This window comes from Pongo pygmaeus, chromosome 2, assembly GCF_028885625.2.
Source record: "Pongo pygmaeus isolate AG05252 chromosome 2, NHGRI_mPonPyg2-v2.0_pri, whole genome shotgun sequence".
NCBI lineage: Eukaryota > Metazoa > Chordata > Mammalia > Primates > Hominidae > Pongo > Pongo pygmaeus.
In genome coordinates, this window is record NC_085930.1 from 184,301,563 (window position 1) to 184,323,551 (window position 21,989).

The 21,989-nt window shown below is 34.2% G+C and overlaps 2 protein-coding genes across 24 annotated transcripts in view; both read left to right on the forward strand.

Annotated features, from left to right (window-relative positions):
* NAALADL2 (N-acetylated alpha-linked acidic dipeptidase like 2) overlaps positions 1 to 21,989 on the forward strand; it is a 1,372,789-nt gene that overhangs the window by 694,234 nt on the left and 656,566 nt on the right. The gene's annotated exons all lie outside the window — the stretch shown is intronic.
* Positions 5,732 to 21,989, forward strand: part of LOC129033083 (UPF0764 protein C16orf89-like) — a 32,595-nt gene continuing 16,337 nt past the window's right edge. The window contains exons 1-5 of one of the 9 annotated variants that reach the window (XR_008501521.1): positions 5,793 to 6,016; positions 9,870 to 9,990; positions 10,334 to 10,451; positions 16,511 to 16,646; positions 16,941 to 17,223. Coding sequence is in view for 1 of the 9 variants with exons in the window: in XM_054481102.1 (XP_054337077.1) it covers positions 5,991 to 6,016; positions 9,938 to 9,990; positions 10,334 to 10,451 (197 nt within the window). In the remaining 8 variants the exon portion in view is untranslated. Of the gene's footprint in view, positions 6,017 to 9,869; positions 9,991 to 10,329; positions 10,452 to 16,510; positions 16,647 to 16,940; positions 17,224 to 21,989 lie in introns of all 9 variants that reach the window. The other 8 variants (XM_054481102.1, XR_008501520.1, XR_008501523.1 and 5 more) reach the window with 8 other exon arrangements.

Sequence of the window (21,989 nt, forward strand, 5' to 3'; positions counted from 1 at the left end):
TCTATAATGTCTAAATCAAAGTTTCTAATGCATTTTTAAAAATGCAAGTTATAAAATTCTGCAATGGAGTTCTGGATCAGTAAGCACTGTCAGGATAGATTATAGTTCTGCACAATCTCTGCTGTAACAATATCATGATGAATGGAGAATGACACCAGCTGCCCATTTATCTCCTAAGATTACTGCTTTGATGATACTGATTATTTCTGGGGCTTCTTAGACTCAAAATTATAGCTGTGGTACTCAGATATCTGTTTTGCAAAGTATGTTCTTAATATGGTCAATTTTTTCCCCTTTGGCTAAGATGTGCTGGTCATCAGGTAGCAAAAAATTAAATCGTTGCTTATTATAATGTGAGGTTTTTCACAATTAAAATATATTAACATTGTTCCATTTACAGAATAAACCCAAATTCTTAAATTGTATTTATACATTTTTTTTCCGGTGGACATTATGGACCATATGCTTACAGTGCGATAAATATTGAGGCACAGGAAATTTTAAAATACTAAATTAGATTTACACATTTCAAAAAGCTCAGAAACTGTTAGGAAGTAGAGATGAGAAATAATAAATAATAATATTCAGTGAAATGATAAAGTTTGAATAAAGTGTCATATAACCAAACAGTATAAAAACATCTAACTAGAAACTAATAAAAAAGCTTTGATGAACAGGGGTGAACTTACAGAAGGAGAATAAAAATTTGAATTAGTTTTGAAGGATTATTCCAGCCAGAGGCAGGTACACAAATAATATTCCAGGTATATGGTCTAAAGGTACAGAGTTATTTGTAATATTTGGAAATGGCCTTTAGTTCTACATGGCAGGACTATATGATGTAGAGGCAAGGTTATTTGAGAAAGACAAAGGAGGTGGGAAGAGAGGCAGAGACAGAGAGAGAGGGAGTGAGAAGAGGAGGTAACGAAAGTAGAAGAGGAAGAGAAAGAAATATAAGTCTAAGTCGGATTATGAAAAGCCTTATATGACATCTAAAGATGTTTTTAGTTTGTTTGTTTAACTTGAAGGTTGAGGAGTCACTTAGTAAGATATATATTATATATATATATACACACATACCATATATACAATACCATATATATATACACAAAATAAGAATATATATATATACTTATATATCTTATATATATAAGATATATGTATATAAGACATATAGCTTATATATATATAAGAATATATATATACATATATATATATATATATATATATATATATATATATGAAGAATAGGAAACAGCATCGAGGATGAATTATATGAGGAAAGTTAAACAAGGGTGAGGGGGTAAGGCCAGTGTTGTAATGATTCTAATTATTGCTTGCACTGCTATTGAAGGTTGAATCATGCAAAACCCATGGAAATGGAAGCAAGGGAATGGATTTTGATGGTATTTTAGATGTACCATCAACAGTATTTGCTGCTTTAGCAGTGGATGAAGAAGTAAGGAGCCCACTTTCTCCTGACTGTATTTTCCGAAGACTGAGAAAAAGATGATTTTAAGATCAGATAATACTTGTGTTCCATCTTTTCCATGTAGCCGTTTTAAAACCATGCTCTGGGTTCTTCCTTTCAGAAAAGCCCAGTGCTGTGGAGTATAATGTAATTAAAACCCCTGTTTAATGTGCTATGTTTTTCTTGCATTAAAAACATAGAAATCTATTAAAACAAATCCTCTAAAAGGTATGGATTCCTAAATAGTGTTTGTAGAGGCATCTGGTCTTCTGTATTTAGCAGTTTACTCCTTTGGGACCTGTTATTAAAGCCAAGAACTTAATCTCATAAAAAAGGACTGTGTGTTGTTCCACTAAACTAATGTTCATACAGTTCTAACTGAAATGACAAGAGTGAAGGCCATTAAAAAGTAATGCTTGAAATCGATCAGAGATAATGAAATTGCATTGACCCAAGTATTAATCAATTTTAATAATTGCATGTTACAATGGTCTTGCAATAAAAAGGCTGTTATCTTCAATTCAGCTCACTTATGCTATGTCTAGATGATTGTAACAAAACTGGTTGAAAAGTGTAGCTATTTTCAACACCTGTGCTGTATTCAGTTTTATTATTGACCCTTTTTGTTCTTTGAAAACCCCAAACTAAACTTCAGTTGTCTAATTGGTTGATAAAACTGTTCAAACCAATTCTTGTTTTGTTGTTATATGGACATAATCTTAAAAAGTTAGTTTTCAAATAGAAAAAGACTAATTTGGGCTAATAAGAAATCAATCATTCAACAAATGATGTCTTGATTCACAAGTCTTTCATAAAGCTATATATGGATTCATTGAAAGAATTACTGATAAAGTCATGGACACCTCTTTTTGTTTCTGTGATGAGTCCCCCTTTTTGCATCTACCTTTTAAGTGGTATCCTACATTCTTGTCAAATGTTATTAAAAATTAACATCTTCCAGTTTAGGTTAATATTTTCTCTGATCCTGAGTGAAGACAAGTAATAAGGTTGAATCTGTTTCTATAACAAGGAATAGAAATTTACTTTATGCTTGTTCGAGGGTCTGGCCAAACGGCCATACAGTTCTATAAGTGTTTTGGTGATGGTTGGGTCATCACTGATTACATACTCGCCACCTGACTTGTCTTAGGTTCTTTGTCTCGGGCTTTAACAAACAATATATGCAACTGACTAAACATTCAAGCTTACTGTACTGTTGTCCTTGGCTACCTCTTGGCCTGCAAAGTGGAAAACGAGATGTTTCACAACCAGAGCATGGGGCAAACTAATGGTTAGGGAGAAAAGCAGAAACTCATTTTGGCGCCCTCCTCTGGACAGGGAAGATACAACACTTTCATTACTGGCCGTGGTTGCAGCTGTTTCTGCAGAACGTCCCTCCTGATTCAAGCTGCCTCAGGTAAAAGAGCTGAGGAACACCCCCTTTTATGAAGCTAACTGGAAATAATTGTTGCTCTTATGGGAAAAGTCCAGGAAGTTCCAACATCCAGTTAAAATTGAAACCTACATGTTCATCCACATCACACTTTTTTTTTTTTTTTACAGATTTGGGCCAACAGGCTTCCACTATTTTACTTAGGACCCTGGGCATCCTCCCTATGCAGGTCCTCATTCCACAGAGCACAGAGCCAAGATACCCCCAGATTCAAGATGGGTTTCTCCATATGTTCCCTCTGGCCACAGTTTGGTTGACTTTTTAATGTAACTAAAATGCATTTTTTTCCTTTTCTTTCTCAGAGTAGAGGCCAGTATTTAGGGGAGATTTTATGTAAAAGACAGGACAAGCTTCTACCAGTTTTTACTGGTTTCATTCTTGTATCTGTGATCTCTGCATTTCTTTTTCTTTCCCATTCTGTCCTTACTGCCACAATGGCGACACATTGTAATAGTTGAAAGGAAATAATGAAAATAATTATGCTGTCCTGAATTGGTAGTTGATTAAACTCAGCTTTGTATTGTTAGGGGAACTAGACGGTGAATAGGTGGAACATACCTTGTGAATCCCACTTTTACAAAGGATTTTCTTTTTCTGGTTATAAATAAGCCCCTGCCTATACTGATGTAAACTTTTGTTCATGATTGCCTCAGGAAGGAAATAGAGGGACATTCTGCATACTGGTTGATCGCCACTGGGCCACTGCAGTCAACAGTGATAAGGATATGTGTTGGGTTTATTCATGCACTGGAAAAGTTTTATTGTATGAATATCCAGTGCAACCCCCCAATTTCACGTGACTGTGAACCAAGCATTGGTTTTGGCCTTGGACTTGTTTTTCTTTTAAATGCTCCTGAAAGGTGCATTGAGACATAAAATATTAAGTATATTCATGTTTATGAATAGGTGTAATGAGACATTAAATATTAAAAGCCAAACAAAGTTGACTAAGGGACTTCAAGAAGATAACTGGCATATCATTAGACAAGAAAGGGAGCTATGAGCAGCACTACCTGAGAATTGTTAGAATTTATCGTCTAGTATTAAATTAGGTTATAAATTGGGGGTTTCCTGTTTAATGTGTCTTGCTTCTAGCTGGGGTTTTGCTTGAAGCAGCTTTCTCTTTATTATCTCCTCCCATGCTCTCTCTCCCCTCTGGCCTCACCGCACTCACATTTGCATTTTCCAGTTAGAGGAAAAATTTATATGAACATTGTTTCAATCTGTTTCGTGCAGCCATAACAGAATGCCACAGGCTGAGTAATTGATAAACAGTAGAAATTTATTTATCATGATTCTCAAGGCTGAGAAGTCCAAGATCAAGGAGCTGGCATCTTGTAAGGACCTTCTTGCTTCATTATTTTATATCAGAAGGTGGACAGGCAAGAGAATGTCAGCAAGAGAAAGGCAAAAAGGGAGCCAAACTCATCTTTTATAATGAACCCATTCCTATGATAATGAACCCATTTTCATGATAATAACATTAATCCATCTATGAGGGCAAAGCCCTGTGGCCTAATCACCTCTTAAAATTCCTACCTATTAATACAGTTACAATGGCAATTAAAGTTCAACATGAGTTTTGGAGGGGACATTCAAGCCATAGCAGACATCTTTTAAAAATTACCTTTAAAATGTTTAAAATAGGAAGGACAAAATCACTTGGAAAAGTTCTTAAACCAAGAGAAGACATTAGAATATGGAGATTTTTGTTGATTATAAAGTGCTCAGACTTTTGAACTAAGCAATGACTAATGCAGTTCAGGACATGTATGGATGGTGGTACTAATAGATAGTAGGGCAATGGTCCCAAAGTCATGATTTCTGTCATGAAACATTTTTAACTTCCGAGTACTTGGCATAGTGCCTATCCACGCTAGTGCTTGGGTGCTATGCCCCAATAAAAATTTGACATTGTTCTTGATATAGTCATTGTCACATATTAATTACAGAAAAATATCCAAATTCCTAATTATGGCTTCAGGTCATGACTTGGCTCCTCTATTTCGGACTTTCTCTTTCTACTGTGCCTCCAGCTGGGCTACCTGCAGTTGTCTAGATGCACCCTACTGTTTACTTTCCATGTGTTCTTAGCTTAAGCTGCTGCCTCTGCCTTACATCCCCCTCATCTGTATCTCTAGTGAATACATATTAATATTTCAAGAGACAACTTATATATTTCTTCCACTGTGAAACATTTTCAAAGCCCTTACCAATCTTCTGTAAAACACGATTGACCATGTTAAATTTTGTGCTCTGACAGTATATTAGCATTAAGCACTTAAGCATTCTTGATTGTCGTTTTGTTTTCTTCAACCATATCATGTTTCTTAAGAACAAAGCTATATGTTATTCAATTTTTGTGTTTTTTCTTTTTGTCTAAAAATGTAATGTTTTTATTCGCAAAGGGATAGTTTTTTTCCTCTTAAGGAAAGAGAAAAGAACATCAGGGTAGCCATCTAAGATACTTTCCAAATCAGATTGCAGACCTCTGTGTTGTTTTTGCCCATCTCTTGTGTTTGTGTCTGTGTGGTTAAGTGGATTATCTGACTTGGTTCCACTTCATTTAAATATTTGACTTCTTCTGTTTGTAGGGGTCTCTGCCACTTTTCATGAGAATACTGAAGCTATTTGGGCATGATCAAATTCTACAATCTAACATATAATTAGGCAAAGTAATAATAGCAGTTTTAATTTCAAGTTACAGAAAATTATGTTAACATTGGCCTAGACAAATAAAACAAGATGTTTGGAGTTAGGTGGTCACTGTTGTTGGTTCAGTTGATCATTGATGACATCACAAACCCATGCATATTGTGACATTGCCAGTTTCAACATCTTGGTTTTCATCCTTACACTTTTTACGTCAGGGTCATTAGAAAGCCACTACAGATCTAGGCATCTGAGCAGGAATAAGAGAGGAAAGGCAACTCTAGCCACATTAATCACTTTTATCCAGAAGATAAATGCTTTTTCCAAATCTTTCAACAGGCTTTCATTTTACATTTGGCATATTTTTGTCATATAGCCTTCCCTAGCTGCAAGGGAGGCTTTTCAAACTTCTTTATGGAATTCAGCAAGAAAGTAAAGCGGTAAGAAAGGGTGATGTGTTAAACAAGAATGTGTGCCACACAGTAGGGGATTAAGAAAAGTGCTTAAATTATTATCATACATGATAGAATAAGAATATATCATATGACACATGCTAACACAGCAATATGGGTGTTTCAAGAAAGAGATATCACTATTTGGAGAGAGTATTGTGTTCCAAAGAAACTTTATGAGATAATGTCCTCTCATATGGAACTTAAAGGTTAATAGAATTTCAATAGGCAGAAATGGGAATAGACAATATATTACAGTAAAGACATGATCACTAAAGTTTTGTTTTTAGGGAAGATCAATCTACTGAGCAGTTTTCAAACATGGGTGAAGTGAGTCAGAAAAATAATAGGGAGAAGTAGATCGTATAGAGTAACACTTTCTAATGGAACACTCTATGGTGATGGAAGTGTTCTAGATCTGCATTGTTCAGTATAGCAGCCACTAGCCACATGTGGCTACTGAGCACTTGCGAAATATGGCTGTTGAGAAGTAAAAAATGTATTTTAAATTTTACTTATTTTCAATTTAATTGAAATTAAATTGATTGTTTAATTTCAATTAAACTACCTGGTAGCTGGTGGTTAACATACTGGATAGTACAGGGTGAAACATTGTGGGCCATTGTAAGTTGAGTTTGGTTTTTTCTCTGAAAAGTTTCCAGAAGCTACTGGAGAATGTTAAGCAAAGGAGCGACATGATTCAAATTAGGTTTTTACAAGATCAATCTACTACTTTGTTGAAAATAGCGCTAAGTGGGAGAGAACAGGGAGCCCTACTGCACTAATCCAGATGGTAGATGATGGTGGCTTGTACCAGGATGTTATAAATAGGGATGGTGCAAAGATATTGGATCCTTTATGTGTTTTCAAGGTCAAATGAACAGGATCCTTTGATTGATTACATATGGAATGTGAGAGAAAATAATTGATATAAGAATACTTTTACATTTTTTGGCCTAAGTGGCTAAAAGAAGATACAGTTTATTAAATGAGATGACAAAGATTTAAGGAGGCACCTATTTTGTACAAGAACAGAAGCTGGTATCTGGAACCTAACAGGTTCGAGATGCCTACTAGACATCCAAGAACATATGTTAAGTGCATAGTTCAGCAGAATCTATTTTGGAGATAAAAGTTTTAGAATTGTCAACATATTAGTGTCGTTTAAAGTTGTGAGAATAGTGGAGATTACCAAAAGAGTAAGGGTAAAGAGAAGAGAGATGAGACATAAGGACTGACTTAGACTTGAGGCATTCCAACAGTTTAATGAGGCAGAACCAGCAAAGGAGACTTGAAATTGGAAGGCAATACTCCTGAATTTAGAGGAAATCCAAAACAGCCAAAATTTGGAATTCTAAGAGTATGTAGTGTTCAACTTTGTCAAAATGCCCTTGCTATACGTAAAACAATGAGATCTGGCAATTAACTATTGGATTTAGCAAAGTGAGTGTATGTGTATGGGAGAAGGAGTAATTGGTGATTGCAACAAGAATAGTTTTTGGGGGGTAGGGAGGGCTAAAGCCTCATTGGAGTGGATTCAAGTGAGACCAGAAAAGAGGAATTGGAGATAGGAAGAACAGATGAAAGAGGCGATTGACTTAGGAAAAAAAAGCATTAGATCTAATAAATTCTGATTGTGCAGCATATGGGCTTTAATTTGATAGAGATATAAGGGAAAAGGTACATTTTAAAGCAGACATAACTTATTTTATTGGTTCTGGGATCAGCTGAGCTGTCTCACTCACTGCACACAGTATTGGCAATTTCACTGATTTAGAGCTATCTTGTTAACTTTATCAGCCTATCAAACTGGCATTTAAAAAGTAACCGAACAATTCCATTTTTAAAATTCAATCTTAGTTCCAAGATATGTTAAAGGAAAATATATATATTTCAAATGAACACATGTAACTTATTTTCTGAGAAAAGGTGTAAGAATTATATATGATAATGGAGAGCTTTATTGTCACCAAAACAAAACAAAAAAAAACTCAAAACTTTTTTCCACTGTTATGCTGAGCAGTTCATCAAAGAGAATGTATTTAATACATAAATTAATGATTAATGAAGTTTCCTGAGGTTGACGGGTAAACACATAAATATTTGCAACAGAAATCTCAAAGATAGTCCAGATTTATCAAAACCGAAAGGGATTAAATATTTTTCCCGAGGGCATTCAACTTGTTCAAGCTACCCTTTTTTTTTTTTTAAGAATGTTTACTAACATTCTAAAAATGGAATGTGAGTTGTTGGTCTTATTAAAGTATCATGGTAAATGTTATGAGTATCTACTGTAGAATATGTTAATATTCAGTTAATATGGGCCTGAGGGGTAAAGAAAGAGGATACTTAGGTGAATCTGCTGAAATCGCCCTGAGGAACCAGGGCCATTGCTTTGAGCTTGGCCTCTCTTGAAGTGAATCTCAAGAAACGTTAGTCTGTTTGCCACTGCTCTGGGACACCATTCACGGGAGTGCTCATGTAATAAACAGATCCCTAGACGTCATGACATGTCATTCAGAAAAAGGTAAATACAATAAATATTTATCATTTCACTTCATTATCTCCCACTACCCCCCAAAGTGAAGCATTTTAGTTTAGGTCATAGATTGTATCCCAGCCTGTGGTACCTTGGATGAGTTAGAACTGCTCTGGGAATCTGTTCTTCTCCTATAAGGTATCCCTGTGGTAATTTCCAAAGATTCATGAAGTTTACATAGCAAGTCTATGAATAGCAGAAATATTTACTTTCAGGACTGACATGGGACACCTTTGGGCATCATACACTATGTTTACCTGGTTCATAGGAGGGCTCCTGCAGAAATGCCAAGGGCAGACTTTTCCAATTATGATGTTGACCGTGGTATTAATAGAATCTGAAGAGGAAGAAATGTCCCCTGCTTTTCTTTCAGTTAAACTAGCATCTTAATTATACATTTTGTGACCCCTTATCTGGAAATATTACTATTAAGTACCCTTTACATTATTATATGTATGCTGACTATACTTAAATTTAATAATTTCAGTTAACACTATTTTCTGTTCATACTGTTTTCAATATAAAATAAATATTATTAATAGCTGGGCATTGGGGTGAGTGCCTATATTCCCAACTACTCAGGATAATGAGGCAGGAGCATGGTTTGAGCTCAGGAGTCTGAGACTAGCCTGGGCAACATAGCAACGCCCTGTCTCAACATAAATAAGTGACTAAATATTATGAAAGACACATGATATAAAAATGATGGAAATAAAAACAAAAATATTAATAATGTGGTATAGTGTAGTTATAGTTCATTGATTTCAATTATGTATACTTTTATGAGTTTTCCTTTACTGCTCAGTATATTTGCATTTATAATTATACAAAACACATGAATAGAAATATATTTTGTATGAAATATAGATAACATAGATAACATAGATAACATCTATGAATGTTATCATCTCTTGACTAAGTAATATAGAAGGTTGTCAAGATTTCTCTCCTGGAAGAATTACAGTGTTATTGGAAGGCAAAATATAAATACAGGAGCATCTTGGATAATAGTTTAGAAAATTAATGCTATTAACTATATTTTATTTAAAGCAGTTTTAATTGTGAAGAAAGTGCTTGTGATTCAAATTAATTTCAATCTTTCTTTAGAAAGAAAAACATAAGGTAAAGGTAAAGGTTTTTAAATTCTTACATATTTGAAGAGCATGGTTGTCTAATTTTTCAACATTTGGAATAAATGATTTAATTTTCAATAACTAAAGATTAGCTACTTCAAAGAACAAAGGACCATTTGATTAGTATCATTTCTTCAATTTACCCTTTTTTTCTCTTTTGTGTTTTTAGTAGGCAATCCCATGGCCTGCTGAGATTTCATTTATTTGATTTTGTTCTGTATTCTCATCATTGCACAGAAGATTGGAAAAATGTCCTGCTGTATTGTTTCAGTTCATTTGGAAATTGACCAGTAGGTATAAGGGAATACAAGGAGAAATGTATTTTCAATATCAAGATTTAGATATGAGTGAATTTAACAAAGGGAAGTGTTATAAAGCTCCAGTGCATTCTTTTCATTTCAGATTCTTTATGATTTATATAGATTCGTAGGATCAGAGGATGTTAGAACTAGAAGAGACTGTAAATGCCATCAAATCCAATATTTTTACTTGATTTTTAAATTTATTAAATTTTATTTTTATTAAAATATTTAACTCACAAAAAATGTATATATTCAAGATGTACCACATGATGATTTGAGCTGTGCATAGATTGTGTACTAATTACCAATTTTTTTTTTTTCTTTGAGACAGAGTCTCATTCTGTCACCCAGGCTGGAATGCAGTGGCAGGATGTTGTCTCATTGCAACCCCTGCTTCCCAGATTCAAGCGATTCTCCTGTCTCAGCCCCTGGAGTAGCTGGGACTACAGGTGTGCGCCCCTATGCCTGGCTAATTTTTTTTGTGTTTTTAGTAGAGACAGGGTTTTGTCATGTTGGCCAGACTGGTTGAATTACTGGCTTCAAGTGATCTGCCTATCTCAGCTTCCCAAATTGCTGAGATTACAGGCATGAGCCACCATGTCCTGCCACCAAAGTCAAATTAATTAACACATCCACTACTACCCACAGCTACCATTGTGTGTGTGTGTGTATGTGGTAAGAACACTTAAAATCTTCTTTCTTATAAAATTTCAAGTAAACAGTACATTATTAACTATAGTCACTGTGGTGTACATTGGTCACCATGGTGTAAAATAAACCCCTGGAGCTCATTAATCTTATAACTAAAAACTTTGTAGTCCTTGACCAACCTCTCCCCATTCCCCACCCCCATCCAGTCCTTGGCAATGACCATTCTATACTCTGCTTTTATGAATTTGACTTGGTAGAGTCTACATAAGAATGTAAACTGTCTGTGTTTGGGTTATTTCACTTAGCATAGTTTTTCAGATTAATATATGTTATTACAAATGGCAGGATTTCCTTCTTTTTAAGGCTGAATAATATTTCATTGTATATCTATACACATGTATATTTATATGTCTTACATTTCCTTTATCCATTCATCCGTTGACAGACATTTAGGTTGTTCCCATATTTTGGCTACTGTGAGTAATGCTGCACTGAATGTGAAGGTACAGATATCCCTTTGAGATACTAATTTTACTTTCTTTGAATGTATTCCCGAATGAGAATTGTTAGATCATATAGTAGTCCTTTTTTAACTTTTTGAGGAACTTCTGTACTGTTTTCCATAATGATTGTACCAATTTATATTCCCAACAATAGTGTACTTTTCTCCACATCCTTGCCAACACTTGTCTCTTGTCTTAATGATAATAGCTATCCTATCAGCTGTGAGGTGATTTCTTATTGTAGGTAGGATTTGCATTTTCTTAGTGATTAGCAATGTTGTGTACGTTTTCATATACTTGTTGGCCATTTTTATGTCTTTTTTGGAGAAATGTATATTAAGTTCTCTTCCCCATTTTTAAAATCACATTGTTTGTTGTCTCATATTGGGTTGCATAAGTCTTTTATAACTTTTGTATATTATAACTGCTTATACATTTTGGATATTAACTTCTTATCAGATATCAGGTATAAAGTTTACAAATACATTTTTTTCCCATTCTGTGGGTTGCCTTTTCATTTTGTTGATTGTTTCCTTGCTATGAAGAAACTTTTTTAGTTTTATGTAATCCCACTTGTTTATTTTTGCTTTTGTTGCCTATGCTTTTGGTGTCATATCCAAAAAGTTTTTGTCAAGACCAATGCCACAGAACTTTTCCCTGTGTTTTCTTCTAGGAGTTTATGATTTCAGGTCTTACCTCGAAGTTTTTAATCCACTTTGAGTTGACTTTGGTATGTGGTATAAGACAAGGGTCCAATGTCAATTCTTTTGCCTGTAGATATTCAACGTTCCCAATACCATATATTGAAGAAACTATCTTTTCTCTATTGTGTATTCTTGGCACCCTTGTCACATCAGTTGAACACCAGGAGGCCAATGAGAGGGTCAGATAGAATTATGTATTTGTTTCTCTTTAAGCCATCGAATTTGACACATGTATGTGTCCATTTGTAGATTCTATTCTGTTTCACTGGTATATATATGTCTGTTTTTATTCTAGTGCCACACTATTTTGATTACTGTAGCTTTGTAATATAGTTTGAAATCAGGACATGTAAAACCTCCAGCACTGTTCTGTTTTATCAAGATTACTTTGGCTATTCACTGTCTTTTATGGTTCCATACAAATTTAGGATTGTTTTTTCTGTTTCTTTGACAAATGCCATTGGAATTTTGATAGGGATTGCATTGAATCTGTCAATGACTTTGGGTAGTATGGATATTTCAACAATATTAATTCTTCTAATTCATGTACATGCTATATCTTTCCATTTATTTGTGTCTTTTCAATTTCTTTTATCGGTGTTTTACAGTTTTCCTTGAACAGCTATTTCATCTCTTTGGTTAAGTTTATTTCTAAGTATTTTATTCTAATTGATGCTACTGTCAGTGGGATTATTTTCTTAATTTTTTAATAGCTTGTGGTTACTGTATAGAAATGCCAGCTGATTTTGTATGTTGATTTTGAATGTTTTTACTCTGAGATGATGTAACTGAACATAAGAAAGATTAAAACATTTCCCCTAAATCAAGCAACTAGTTGGCATCATCTTTAAGCACATAATGCAAATTACTAATTCCCCAGATAATCATCTATCTGGCCTGTGACTGGTGGTTTTCTGGGTGTTTCTATAGTTATATACACAATTAAGTTTGGATCTACCTGTTCACACACACACATCTGAAGTGACTATGTCTTCCATGTGTGCATGGCTTGTCTACAGTCACAGTTTATTTGCTTCTTTTATTCTGGTTTGGTTTCTTCTCATCGTATCTTGTAATATGTGCTCAAGTGTCATGTGAGATATCAGTAAATAAAATGAGTTCCCTTGAAGAATGATTTTAGACAAATACCTTCAAGGTAACTTGTAGCCAAAGCTTAAACTGTATCTGCAACTTTTGTTTTCCTACTGCAGAGTTATTTGTGCACGTTTCTATTGTATCTCCTGAAAGTGTGATGATGCTAGTCGACGTAATCCATACATTTACTTCATCATGAGTGCCATCAGTTACTCAGCTTTTTTGGGGGGTCCTTTTTCATGACTGTTTTGTAGCTTAAAAATGGAAAACAGCTGCAATGTATTGATCCTATGTACCTGGTATTTTGTGTGCATAATCTCTAATTCTCAAATAACCCTTACACCTAAATATTATTTTTTTCTCAATATATATCATTAAAAGACAGGCTGAGTAAAAAATATGGCAGGGTAGAGATGCTTTATTAACTATTAATAGTTAATACTATTAATATTAATCAATAATTAAATTAAATTATTAATTAAATTAATTAATAATTAATTAATAATAGTTAATACTATTGACTATTAATAGTTAATTAACTATTAATAGTTAATAAAGCTATTTTGAAGACTAGGGGTGAGGGTGGAACATTAAGTAAGGGAGATAAAGTATGATGATACTGAGCAGGGAATAACTTAAAATTCAAGACTGTTGTCACTTTTCTTAAACATTCTCCCACCACTGCCACTCTAAGTGAGAACCATGAATACCTGTCTACCTTCTTTGTCTTGGCTCCAAGATAACTGATTTTTTAAAATGCCTTTAAATTTTATCAGAATAATAAAGCATAAATCAATTTAACTAAAGCAATAATTATACAAACATATTATAGTTCAAATTACAAGATATAAAATATATCCACATAGAGTGAAAACATAACATCCTACATTAATTGATGAGTAAGTTTTGCCCTTTTTTACTTTTATTATCAGAGATATAGAGTAATAGTTTCCTTATGTTGCCTATAGCTCTTTATTAACAAATAGATGGCTCCTGTCTGCTACTAATGCAAATAATGTTTTGTTCAAAAATAATATCCCTCAACAGTTTAAACGTTTATGCGTAAAATCCCTTTAAGTGTTCTAGAGTACAGATTTCTCCACTGGGAGGAATGACTTAATTCTCGGTTAATGTGAAGAATTCTAGTAGAGCATCATCATTACCTGTGAGAGGTTTATTTCAAAATCATTTAATATACTTGCCAAGAAAATTGATAATTCATTGTGTTGGGAAGATGAATGAGGGCATATATTTCTTCATACGGTAATAAAAAAATCCTTGTACTTTCTTTGCTAATATCCCTAGGCTTCTCTCAAAAAATGATGTGCACACAAAAACATATAAACACAGATTTGTAGGGTAAGCATGTGTAAATAACCAACACTATAAAGCTTATAGTAGGATTTTTTGCTGGCATATGAAGATTTTTAATAAACACCACCAAGTTAGTCAAATAAAGTGATTAAAAATTACCGCGGAAAAAAAATCAGTCGAAAAGAAAGATGTTGATTTCAAAACCTAAAGTCAAATTGTAACAAGAGGCCCTTAGAAATAAAGTACAGATCCTGGAGATAATACTACCTTTCAGAACAGAGCAGGTGATCCTGAAAGATCCTGTGAGTAGTAACTGGAGGATAGATAAAACTAATGTCAGAGATAGCCAGGTATCTTGATAAGAAATCTGAGATCAATAAAATAAGTATGTATTTAAGTAGAAAGCACCAGAAAAATTGGAAGTTGTTCTGAGAGCAGAATTTTAGGAACCAGACAGAATATCAGTTCTAGAGAAAAATGTTAAGAATAAGCCTGAAGAAGCTCATTATAGCATCATATTAAATATCAGAATCAGAACCTTAACACAGAAGACTAATGTAAATTATATGCAGACCCAAAGTTCAAGTGTTACGGGGAGAAGGAATGGGAATATGGGCAAAAGCTTTATGTGACTGAAAAAGCAACTCTTTTAGTTTGGTAACCATTGTGAACCTACTCCTTAGGGTGTAGAGGGGGAAGATAAGATGAGATAGTAAGGCAGAGTATCTGAGGGGCCAGTGCTTCTGGTTTCTGAAGGAGCCAATGATGAAGGAGACATCATTGCAATGTAAGAGGAGAAAGAAGGCTGGGAAAACACGTACACTAAAGCTGAGACAAGACATAAGTCAGATTGTGGGGCCAAGAGTTTAGAGTTGACTTGAGGGAGGCAGGAAGCTCTAAAGCAGTTTAGCACTGTCTGATGGATATTTGGTGTCACTGTGTCTAGCTTAAATGGTCATTGGACATCTCTGAATAAAATGGATAAAGCTCAACTATTCTAGTGCTTTCAACTTTCTCCAAGAAGGATGGGTTAAAGTGGCACTGAGACTGCAGGTAGGAGGTAAGTTGTCCCAGGTATAGGTTGAAGGAATGATTAGGGGACCAGGAGTCCAATGTTAGGGTCAGAGAAAACTATGTATTTGTTCCTCTTTAAGCCTTTTAATATTGCAGACATTGTGATGCAAATTTTTATAAGCATGCTTGAAGAGAAAAATCAAAATCCAGTTTTGTTTTTTTCTTTCTGAAGATGCTAAATGGGATTTTCACAGTAATGAAGGTGTTCTTCAAAAATGACCTCATGCTTTAAAATCTGCTACCAATTGAAGGCTTGATTGATGTAGGGCAACACTATTTAGCAGATTTCTACTTTCTAAAGAGTCTAGTGTGATTACCATCTTTGACAATTAAGAGGTCACAGTGACCTTGTGTTTCCATAAGTTAATAAAAATTATGATATTTATTTGAAACGATTCATCAAATAAGGCTTTGGTTTTAAAAATAACTCTTGGCAAGCTAATATTCTTTTGGGAAAAAAGAAGTACATACATCATTGGTGGGCAAAAATACATGTCTGTATTATAGAATTCCCTTGATAAACCCCCAATTAAACTTTTGTTCTGGGAACTTAATGATGGAATTTGTTGAAATTGACCCCTTACAAGATGACAAGTAGTACTAAATATCTGTATTATAAAATTTTGTAGTCTTAAGCTTGTCTCTTTCTTTTATACTGAAGAAAAATATTTCTCATTACACAATAATAATCTCCCACTATGGAAAAATTGAAAAATGCATAAATATAGAAAAAAAAGTTATCTTTATTAGTTTTACCATAATTACCACATTGATTGATATGTTTCCTTTGCACAAGGATGTATAATTTTTTTAAATGTTTCACCCACATATATTATTTTAACCAGTTTATTTAACCTAACTTTGTATCATTAGAATTTCATAACACATTATTTCTAATTATGTTTTTACTTGTTCTTAGTAATTATTTATAATGGCTGCATGCTATACTATAAAGTTACATGCCTTAATTTATTTAACCCATCCTTATTTTTGTGCATGCAAATTATCACCACATTTTTAACCTTATAAATTGTATTTCTATAAATCTTGTACATAAAATATATTTCACATTCAGATATTTTTTAGATTACATTTCTGCAAGTGGAATTAATATGACGAGAGATTGACACTTTTTTTTTTTTTTTTTTTTTTTTTTTTTGGAGACAGAGCCTCCCTCTGTTGCCCAGGCTAGAGTGCAATGGCTCAACCTCAGCTCACTGCTACCTCCCAGGTTCAAGTGATTCTCCTGCCTCAGACTCCCGAGTAGTTGGGATTACAGGCACCTCCCACCACACCCAGCTAAGTTTTTTTGTTTGTTTGTTTGTTTTGTTGTTGTTGTTGTTTTTTGTATTTTTAATAGAGACAGGGTTTCACCAGGTTACCCAGGCTGGTCTCGAACTCCTGACCTCAGATGATCCACCTGCCTCGGCCTCCCAAAGTGCTGGGATTACAGGCTTGAGCCACCACACCTGTCCGAGATTGACCCAATTTTTAAATCTTCTGATAATAATAATATCAAACACCATCTTCCAAAAGAACGTTTTAGCACTTTATTAATTTCCCTCCATTAAAAAATAATTTTTCTCTCTCTTCAAAGGCTGGCCATGGGGCGGGGGTGAGGGACCAGACCTAGAGGACTTCAAATTGGATGGAGATAGTGAAAGGAGTTTCAAAGCAGAGGTTGGAGTGAGAAATGCAAGAAAGGATAGTAAATCCAAGAGAAGACTGAGGTTCAAAAAGTCAAAAAAGTGAATGAAGTAGATTATCACTGTGACTGTTCTAGAAGACTGAATACAGAGATGTGTAGACTGAGAAAACTTACCCAGCAGTTGAATCAATGCTGAGAAGAATTAATATAAGTCATAGGCAATCTCCTAGAGGTAAAGATCCACAACTTCTTGTCCAAAACTCCTGGGGGCAGGTATGCTGACATTCACATTTTGGAATTTTTTTTAGATTAATATCTTCTAGTAATATAATTCATAATACCCCAACAGGGTTTGGGATAGTACAAGTAATAAACTTTTAATATTTGTTTTCCTAATCATTTGTCCCTGGATGGGACACCTTAAGATTAATGTCAGTAACGATGAGATTTTTGCCACCAAATGAGTTTACTGCAAACTTACGAAAAATGGCTTTGCTTTACAGAGTATTATTATTATTATTATTATTATTTTAGAGATGGTATCTCTCTATGTTATTCAGGCTGAACTCGAGCTCCTAGCCTCAACTGATCCTCCCGAATAGCTGAGACTACAGGCTCACATCACCATGCCCAGCTACAAAATATTTTTGAATGTAGGAAATACAGATAAGATCTTGTGAATATATGCTGCTATTGGTAGTTTGCTTTTAGAACCGTGGTACATGGGCAGGTGAATCGCACTAAAGAGCTAGAAAACAAATTTCAGCCTTTTAAAATATATATATATATAAAGAATAATGAAGGTTTTATTTCTGTTTTCCTTTGTTTATTTTACAAATATCTTTTTGAGTTGCAAAAATTATGTATTTTAAATGTATTTTTTTGAAAGAAGTGAAATATTTTTCTTTCTTTGAATTTTTCTGTCCAATGATATATTAAACACAAATAGAACTCTTACCCTCTGACACTCAGGAATATTCTGTTTGAAAAATCTCCAGGTGGAAATTAGATTTTTTTTAAGCAAATACTTTTATTAAATATTTGGAAGACATAAACTATGATATTACCCTCAGATTTATTCATTTCCTTGAGAATTACTGCTTCTCTTTCCCTTTTAAATACATCCTTGTTCTGGAAATCATAAAGAATAAAATGTGTCATTAGATATATATACCTGAAAAAGTGATTCATTGAAAAAAATAAGTTTGGTTTCCTTTCTACTTGGTAATTTGTAATGTGGAAATATTATTTTCTCTTTTACATACAATTTTATCTTTCTTAGAATTGCAAAAGTCATTATTATCATATAAGAATAAGGAAAAATACATTTCTAAGCCTGGAAGAGGTAATTTATTTCCTATGTCTTTGCTGTTCAAATAGATAGTTCTCTATCAACATTATTCTGAAATGCTACGTAGATGATGATTCATATATCTTCCCTTAGTATCATCTTCTTATATTTTATTATCCATATTCAGAGAATTTTGTTCAACTTCTAACCTAGTTCATTCTTTCTATAATTTAAATTCATTATTCTAAACTTATCTTCAGTTGAAACAGAGTAGGTGCTTATCAGATTATATTTCTTCTTATATTTGAAGATTGCATTAGTCTTCAACTTTTATTTCTCTACAGTAAAAAGTATTTCTTAAAAAGATTATGCATTGCAAATTAGTTTCATGCTCTTTGTAGTTGGGTCAAAAGCAAAACACAAAACTCTAACAAAGGGGTAACAACTGATAAAAATTTTGACAACTTATCATTCAGTCAACTAATATTTATATAGGGCTAATTGGGTGGTAAGGCAGTAGGGTAATGGATAAAAAACGATTGAATTAAATGACATGAGTAGATTGGACAGGAGCCTGTCTCTGAGGGTGTAGTCTACAGAGGAGATAATACAGATAAACAAAGGGATTTAAATTCAGTCAGGCAAACCTGGCTTTGAATCTTAGCTCTGTCTGTCATCTGTATTAGGACTTTAGGCACTTGACTAAAGCCCTCTGTGCCTAGTTTCTGAGGGATAATTGTGGTCATCTGGTAGGATATTTGTGAAGATTAAATTAAATGCTGCATTCCACGTACCTAAGTCAGTTCTGGACCTCAGTAATAGGTGTAAGTTATAATGGTAACCATCCATTTAAATAAACACTGAGTACCCATTAGATGTCAGGTATTCAGGTGGGACTAAAAATGTACTATATGCATGAGATCATGTCCCTGTCCTCAGAGAGCTTATAGTCTTCTGGGAATGACAATTATGCAACACACCATAGTGTGCTAAGTACATGATAAAGGCAAGACAGTGTGCAATAGATGCAGATAAAAGGGACACATAACACCACCTTGAGGGGTCAAGGTTAGTTGTCTCAATGGACTGAGATCCAAAAAACAATAATTTGGGATTAACTAAGCAAAGAAGGCAGGTAAAGACTGTTCAGCACAGAGTGAAAAATACATACCATGGGGGGAGGTGCAAGACAAGTGATTGCTGTGAACTAAAACATTACGTTTGGCTGCAGCACGAGTTTAATACAGGGAGTGACATAACGGAGAATGTTGAGATAGACAGGGTCCTCGCTACAAAAGGGAATGCCAGCCATGTAAAGAGGTTTGGGCTTCATGGAAAAGTCAATGGACAGTTATTGAAGTGTTTTTGCAGAAGAAAACAGAGGGAAGATGTTGAGTAAATATGTATATAGGTGTGGTGACACCAGTTGAGCGTGATCCTGTCTCATATCTTACCCTTCTTCTTGGCAGTAAATCACTTAAGATGGGGCAGAAAGGAGGCAAGGAATTATGGGGCAGGTAGGTTTCTACAGAGTGGATAATTTTAAAAAATCAATTCAGTGGGGTTTTAATTGACTATGGGATTGTAGAAGGATTTCAAAATATCATGGAGGATAAAGGAGTCCGTAAACTTGTAATATGGTAGATATGGATATACACCAGATATCTTTTCAAGGAGGGAATCACTACTAAGCTGTGGAGAGTGTGTTCAGCACATGGCTTCCTGTTGTTAGCTCAGTCAAAGTCTGCTTTAGGTACATAAAGTCATCTCCCTAATAACTATCTTTCTTCTCCTTGCTTCTGGAGAACCCAAGCTACAAAATGTGTTATCAACCTGAGAATGTTCATAGCTCCTTTTTTTTTCAGCGGTTCTCAACAGGGCAAGTTTAGATGCCAGTTATGGGGACGACTGTTGAAGTCTAGGGTGGAGGTCTGTCATCCAGGTGAAGTAGAAATACAAACTGAAGCAAGAGTTAAATTCAAGTCATGAATATGTAGTCTAAATGGTCATAGAGAAGGTGAAGACAGGAGTTTTCAAATAGGGAGAGTAGAGGGTCAGATGATTCCATGAACTATAAGTAAAAGCATCAGTAGCAAAGCTTGACTGGGATATCCAATATGAACTTTGCTAAAAAATTTTAAATATGTATTACAATGTAGAAATCTACATATTTCATAAGAAAGTACAGCAAAGCTACCATAGTGTTTAGAGGATATCGGTTTAGATTGGGTAGAAGGCATACTTACACAGATTGATCTGAGACTACAATGTTGAGGGTATTTATTCTAGTTTCTTTCCTCTCTGGATTCTCAGAGCCTTACCAAACAAATAAACTAATTTTGTGCTAAATGTTTAATGGCTTAATGTGTTCTGCTTTCAGATAATGTTTATTATGTAACAGGGGACTTCACCTTCTTATTCAAATGATCAAGGTATTTTAAGCACTGGCAGAGTGGATGAAGATATAATTTAGAAGGCCAGGAGAATCTTCAGCATCCCTCACAGAACATTTATATGTCACAGTTTTCTCTGAAGATGCAAAAGTATAGCATCAATGCAAAACACCATAGGTGTTTGCATTCTTGTCTTCAGGATTAGTTTAGGAGCTCCAGAAGTCTTATTCATTCTTAAACTACCCTCGACCTCATGCCCAGCACAATGGATGACACATTTTAAGCTCTCAGTACATGTTTGAAAAATAATATTTTGTAGCTGTGGCAATGTATTTAGTCTAGTACGATTCTTGCCCTCATTGAATAAATTTAACCATTTTTCATTTGTGCATCTAAGTCTGAGAACTTTTCTAAAGTAAATTAAACAGGATAACAAATGTCATTGTTAAATTTAATATGCTTTAGATTAATGTCATTTATAATTATGTGGAACCTTTGAAACAATTATGTTTTATTTTCAAATGTGCTTTTGCTCATCTATAGATGTACTACCCTGACTTTTAACATTTACTGAGGTCTTACTATGTATGTTACTATATATTTTATCTTAATCCTCTCAACAACCTTATGAAGTAGTAGCATTATCTTAATTTTACAAATGTGAAAACCTAGGTACAAGCCTGTGAAGTAATTTGCTTGAAGCTCCTAAAGAGCAGGACTCAGATTTAAACCCATGGATCTGTATCTACAGCCCATCCTATTCCCAACCGTCCTTTATTGCTGCAGTTTTTTTTAAAACATAGTTTAAATGATTTCTCCTAGATTTATTGAACTGCACCCTATGTCAGGTAACATTTGCAGTTCTATCTCATTCAGTATTTTATAGAGACAAGTTGGTTCTATGACTGAGTCTTCATTTCATTCTATAAAGATGATAAGTCTTCCGTTAATATTTGATTCTTACATGATTTTGGCTATTTGAAATGTATTTTAACTTGTCAAACTCTATTTGAAGAGGGATATGAATACCTGTCATTAGTATATCTTTTCATTTATGCTGTAGGATATTTTTGTACTTTTCTGTCACATTGTAGCTTTTAAAATAATGCATCATCATGTAGATATTGAAAAGTGTTTGTTTTAAAATATATATTTAAATTGGATAATTTTATTCTTCCTTCTAGGGGAAATAATATTGGCCTTGGAGCATGTGGTATTTGGCTACAAAATTCTGATGCTTGACATCACCACAATATATTATTTGACTTTGGGCAAAGTACTTGCTTCAGCCTCTGCATTCACAAATCGTAATAC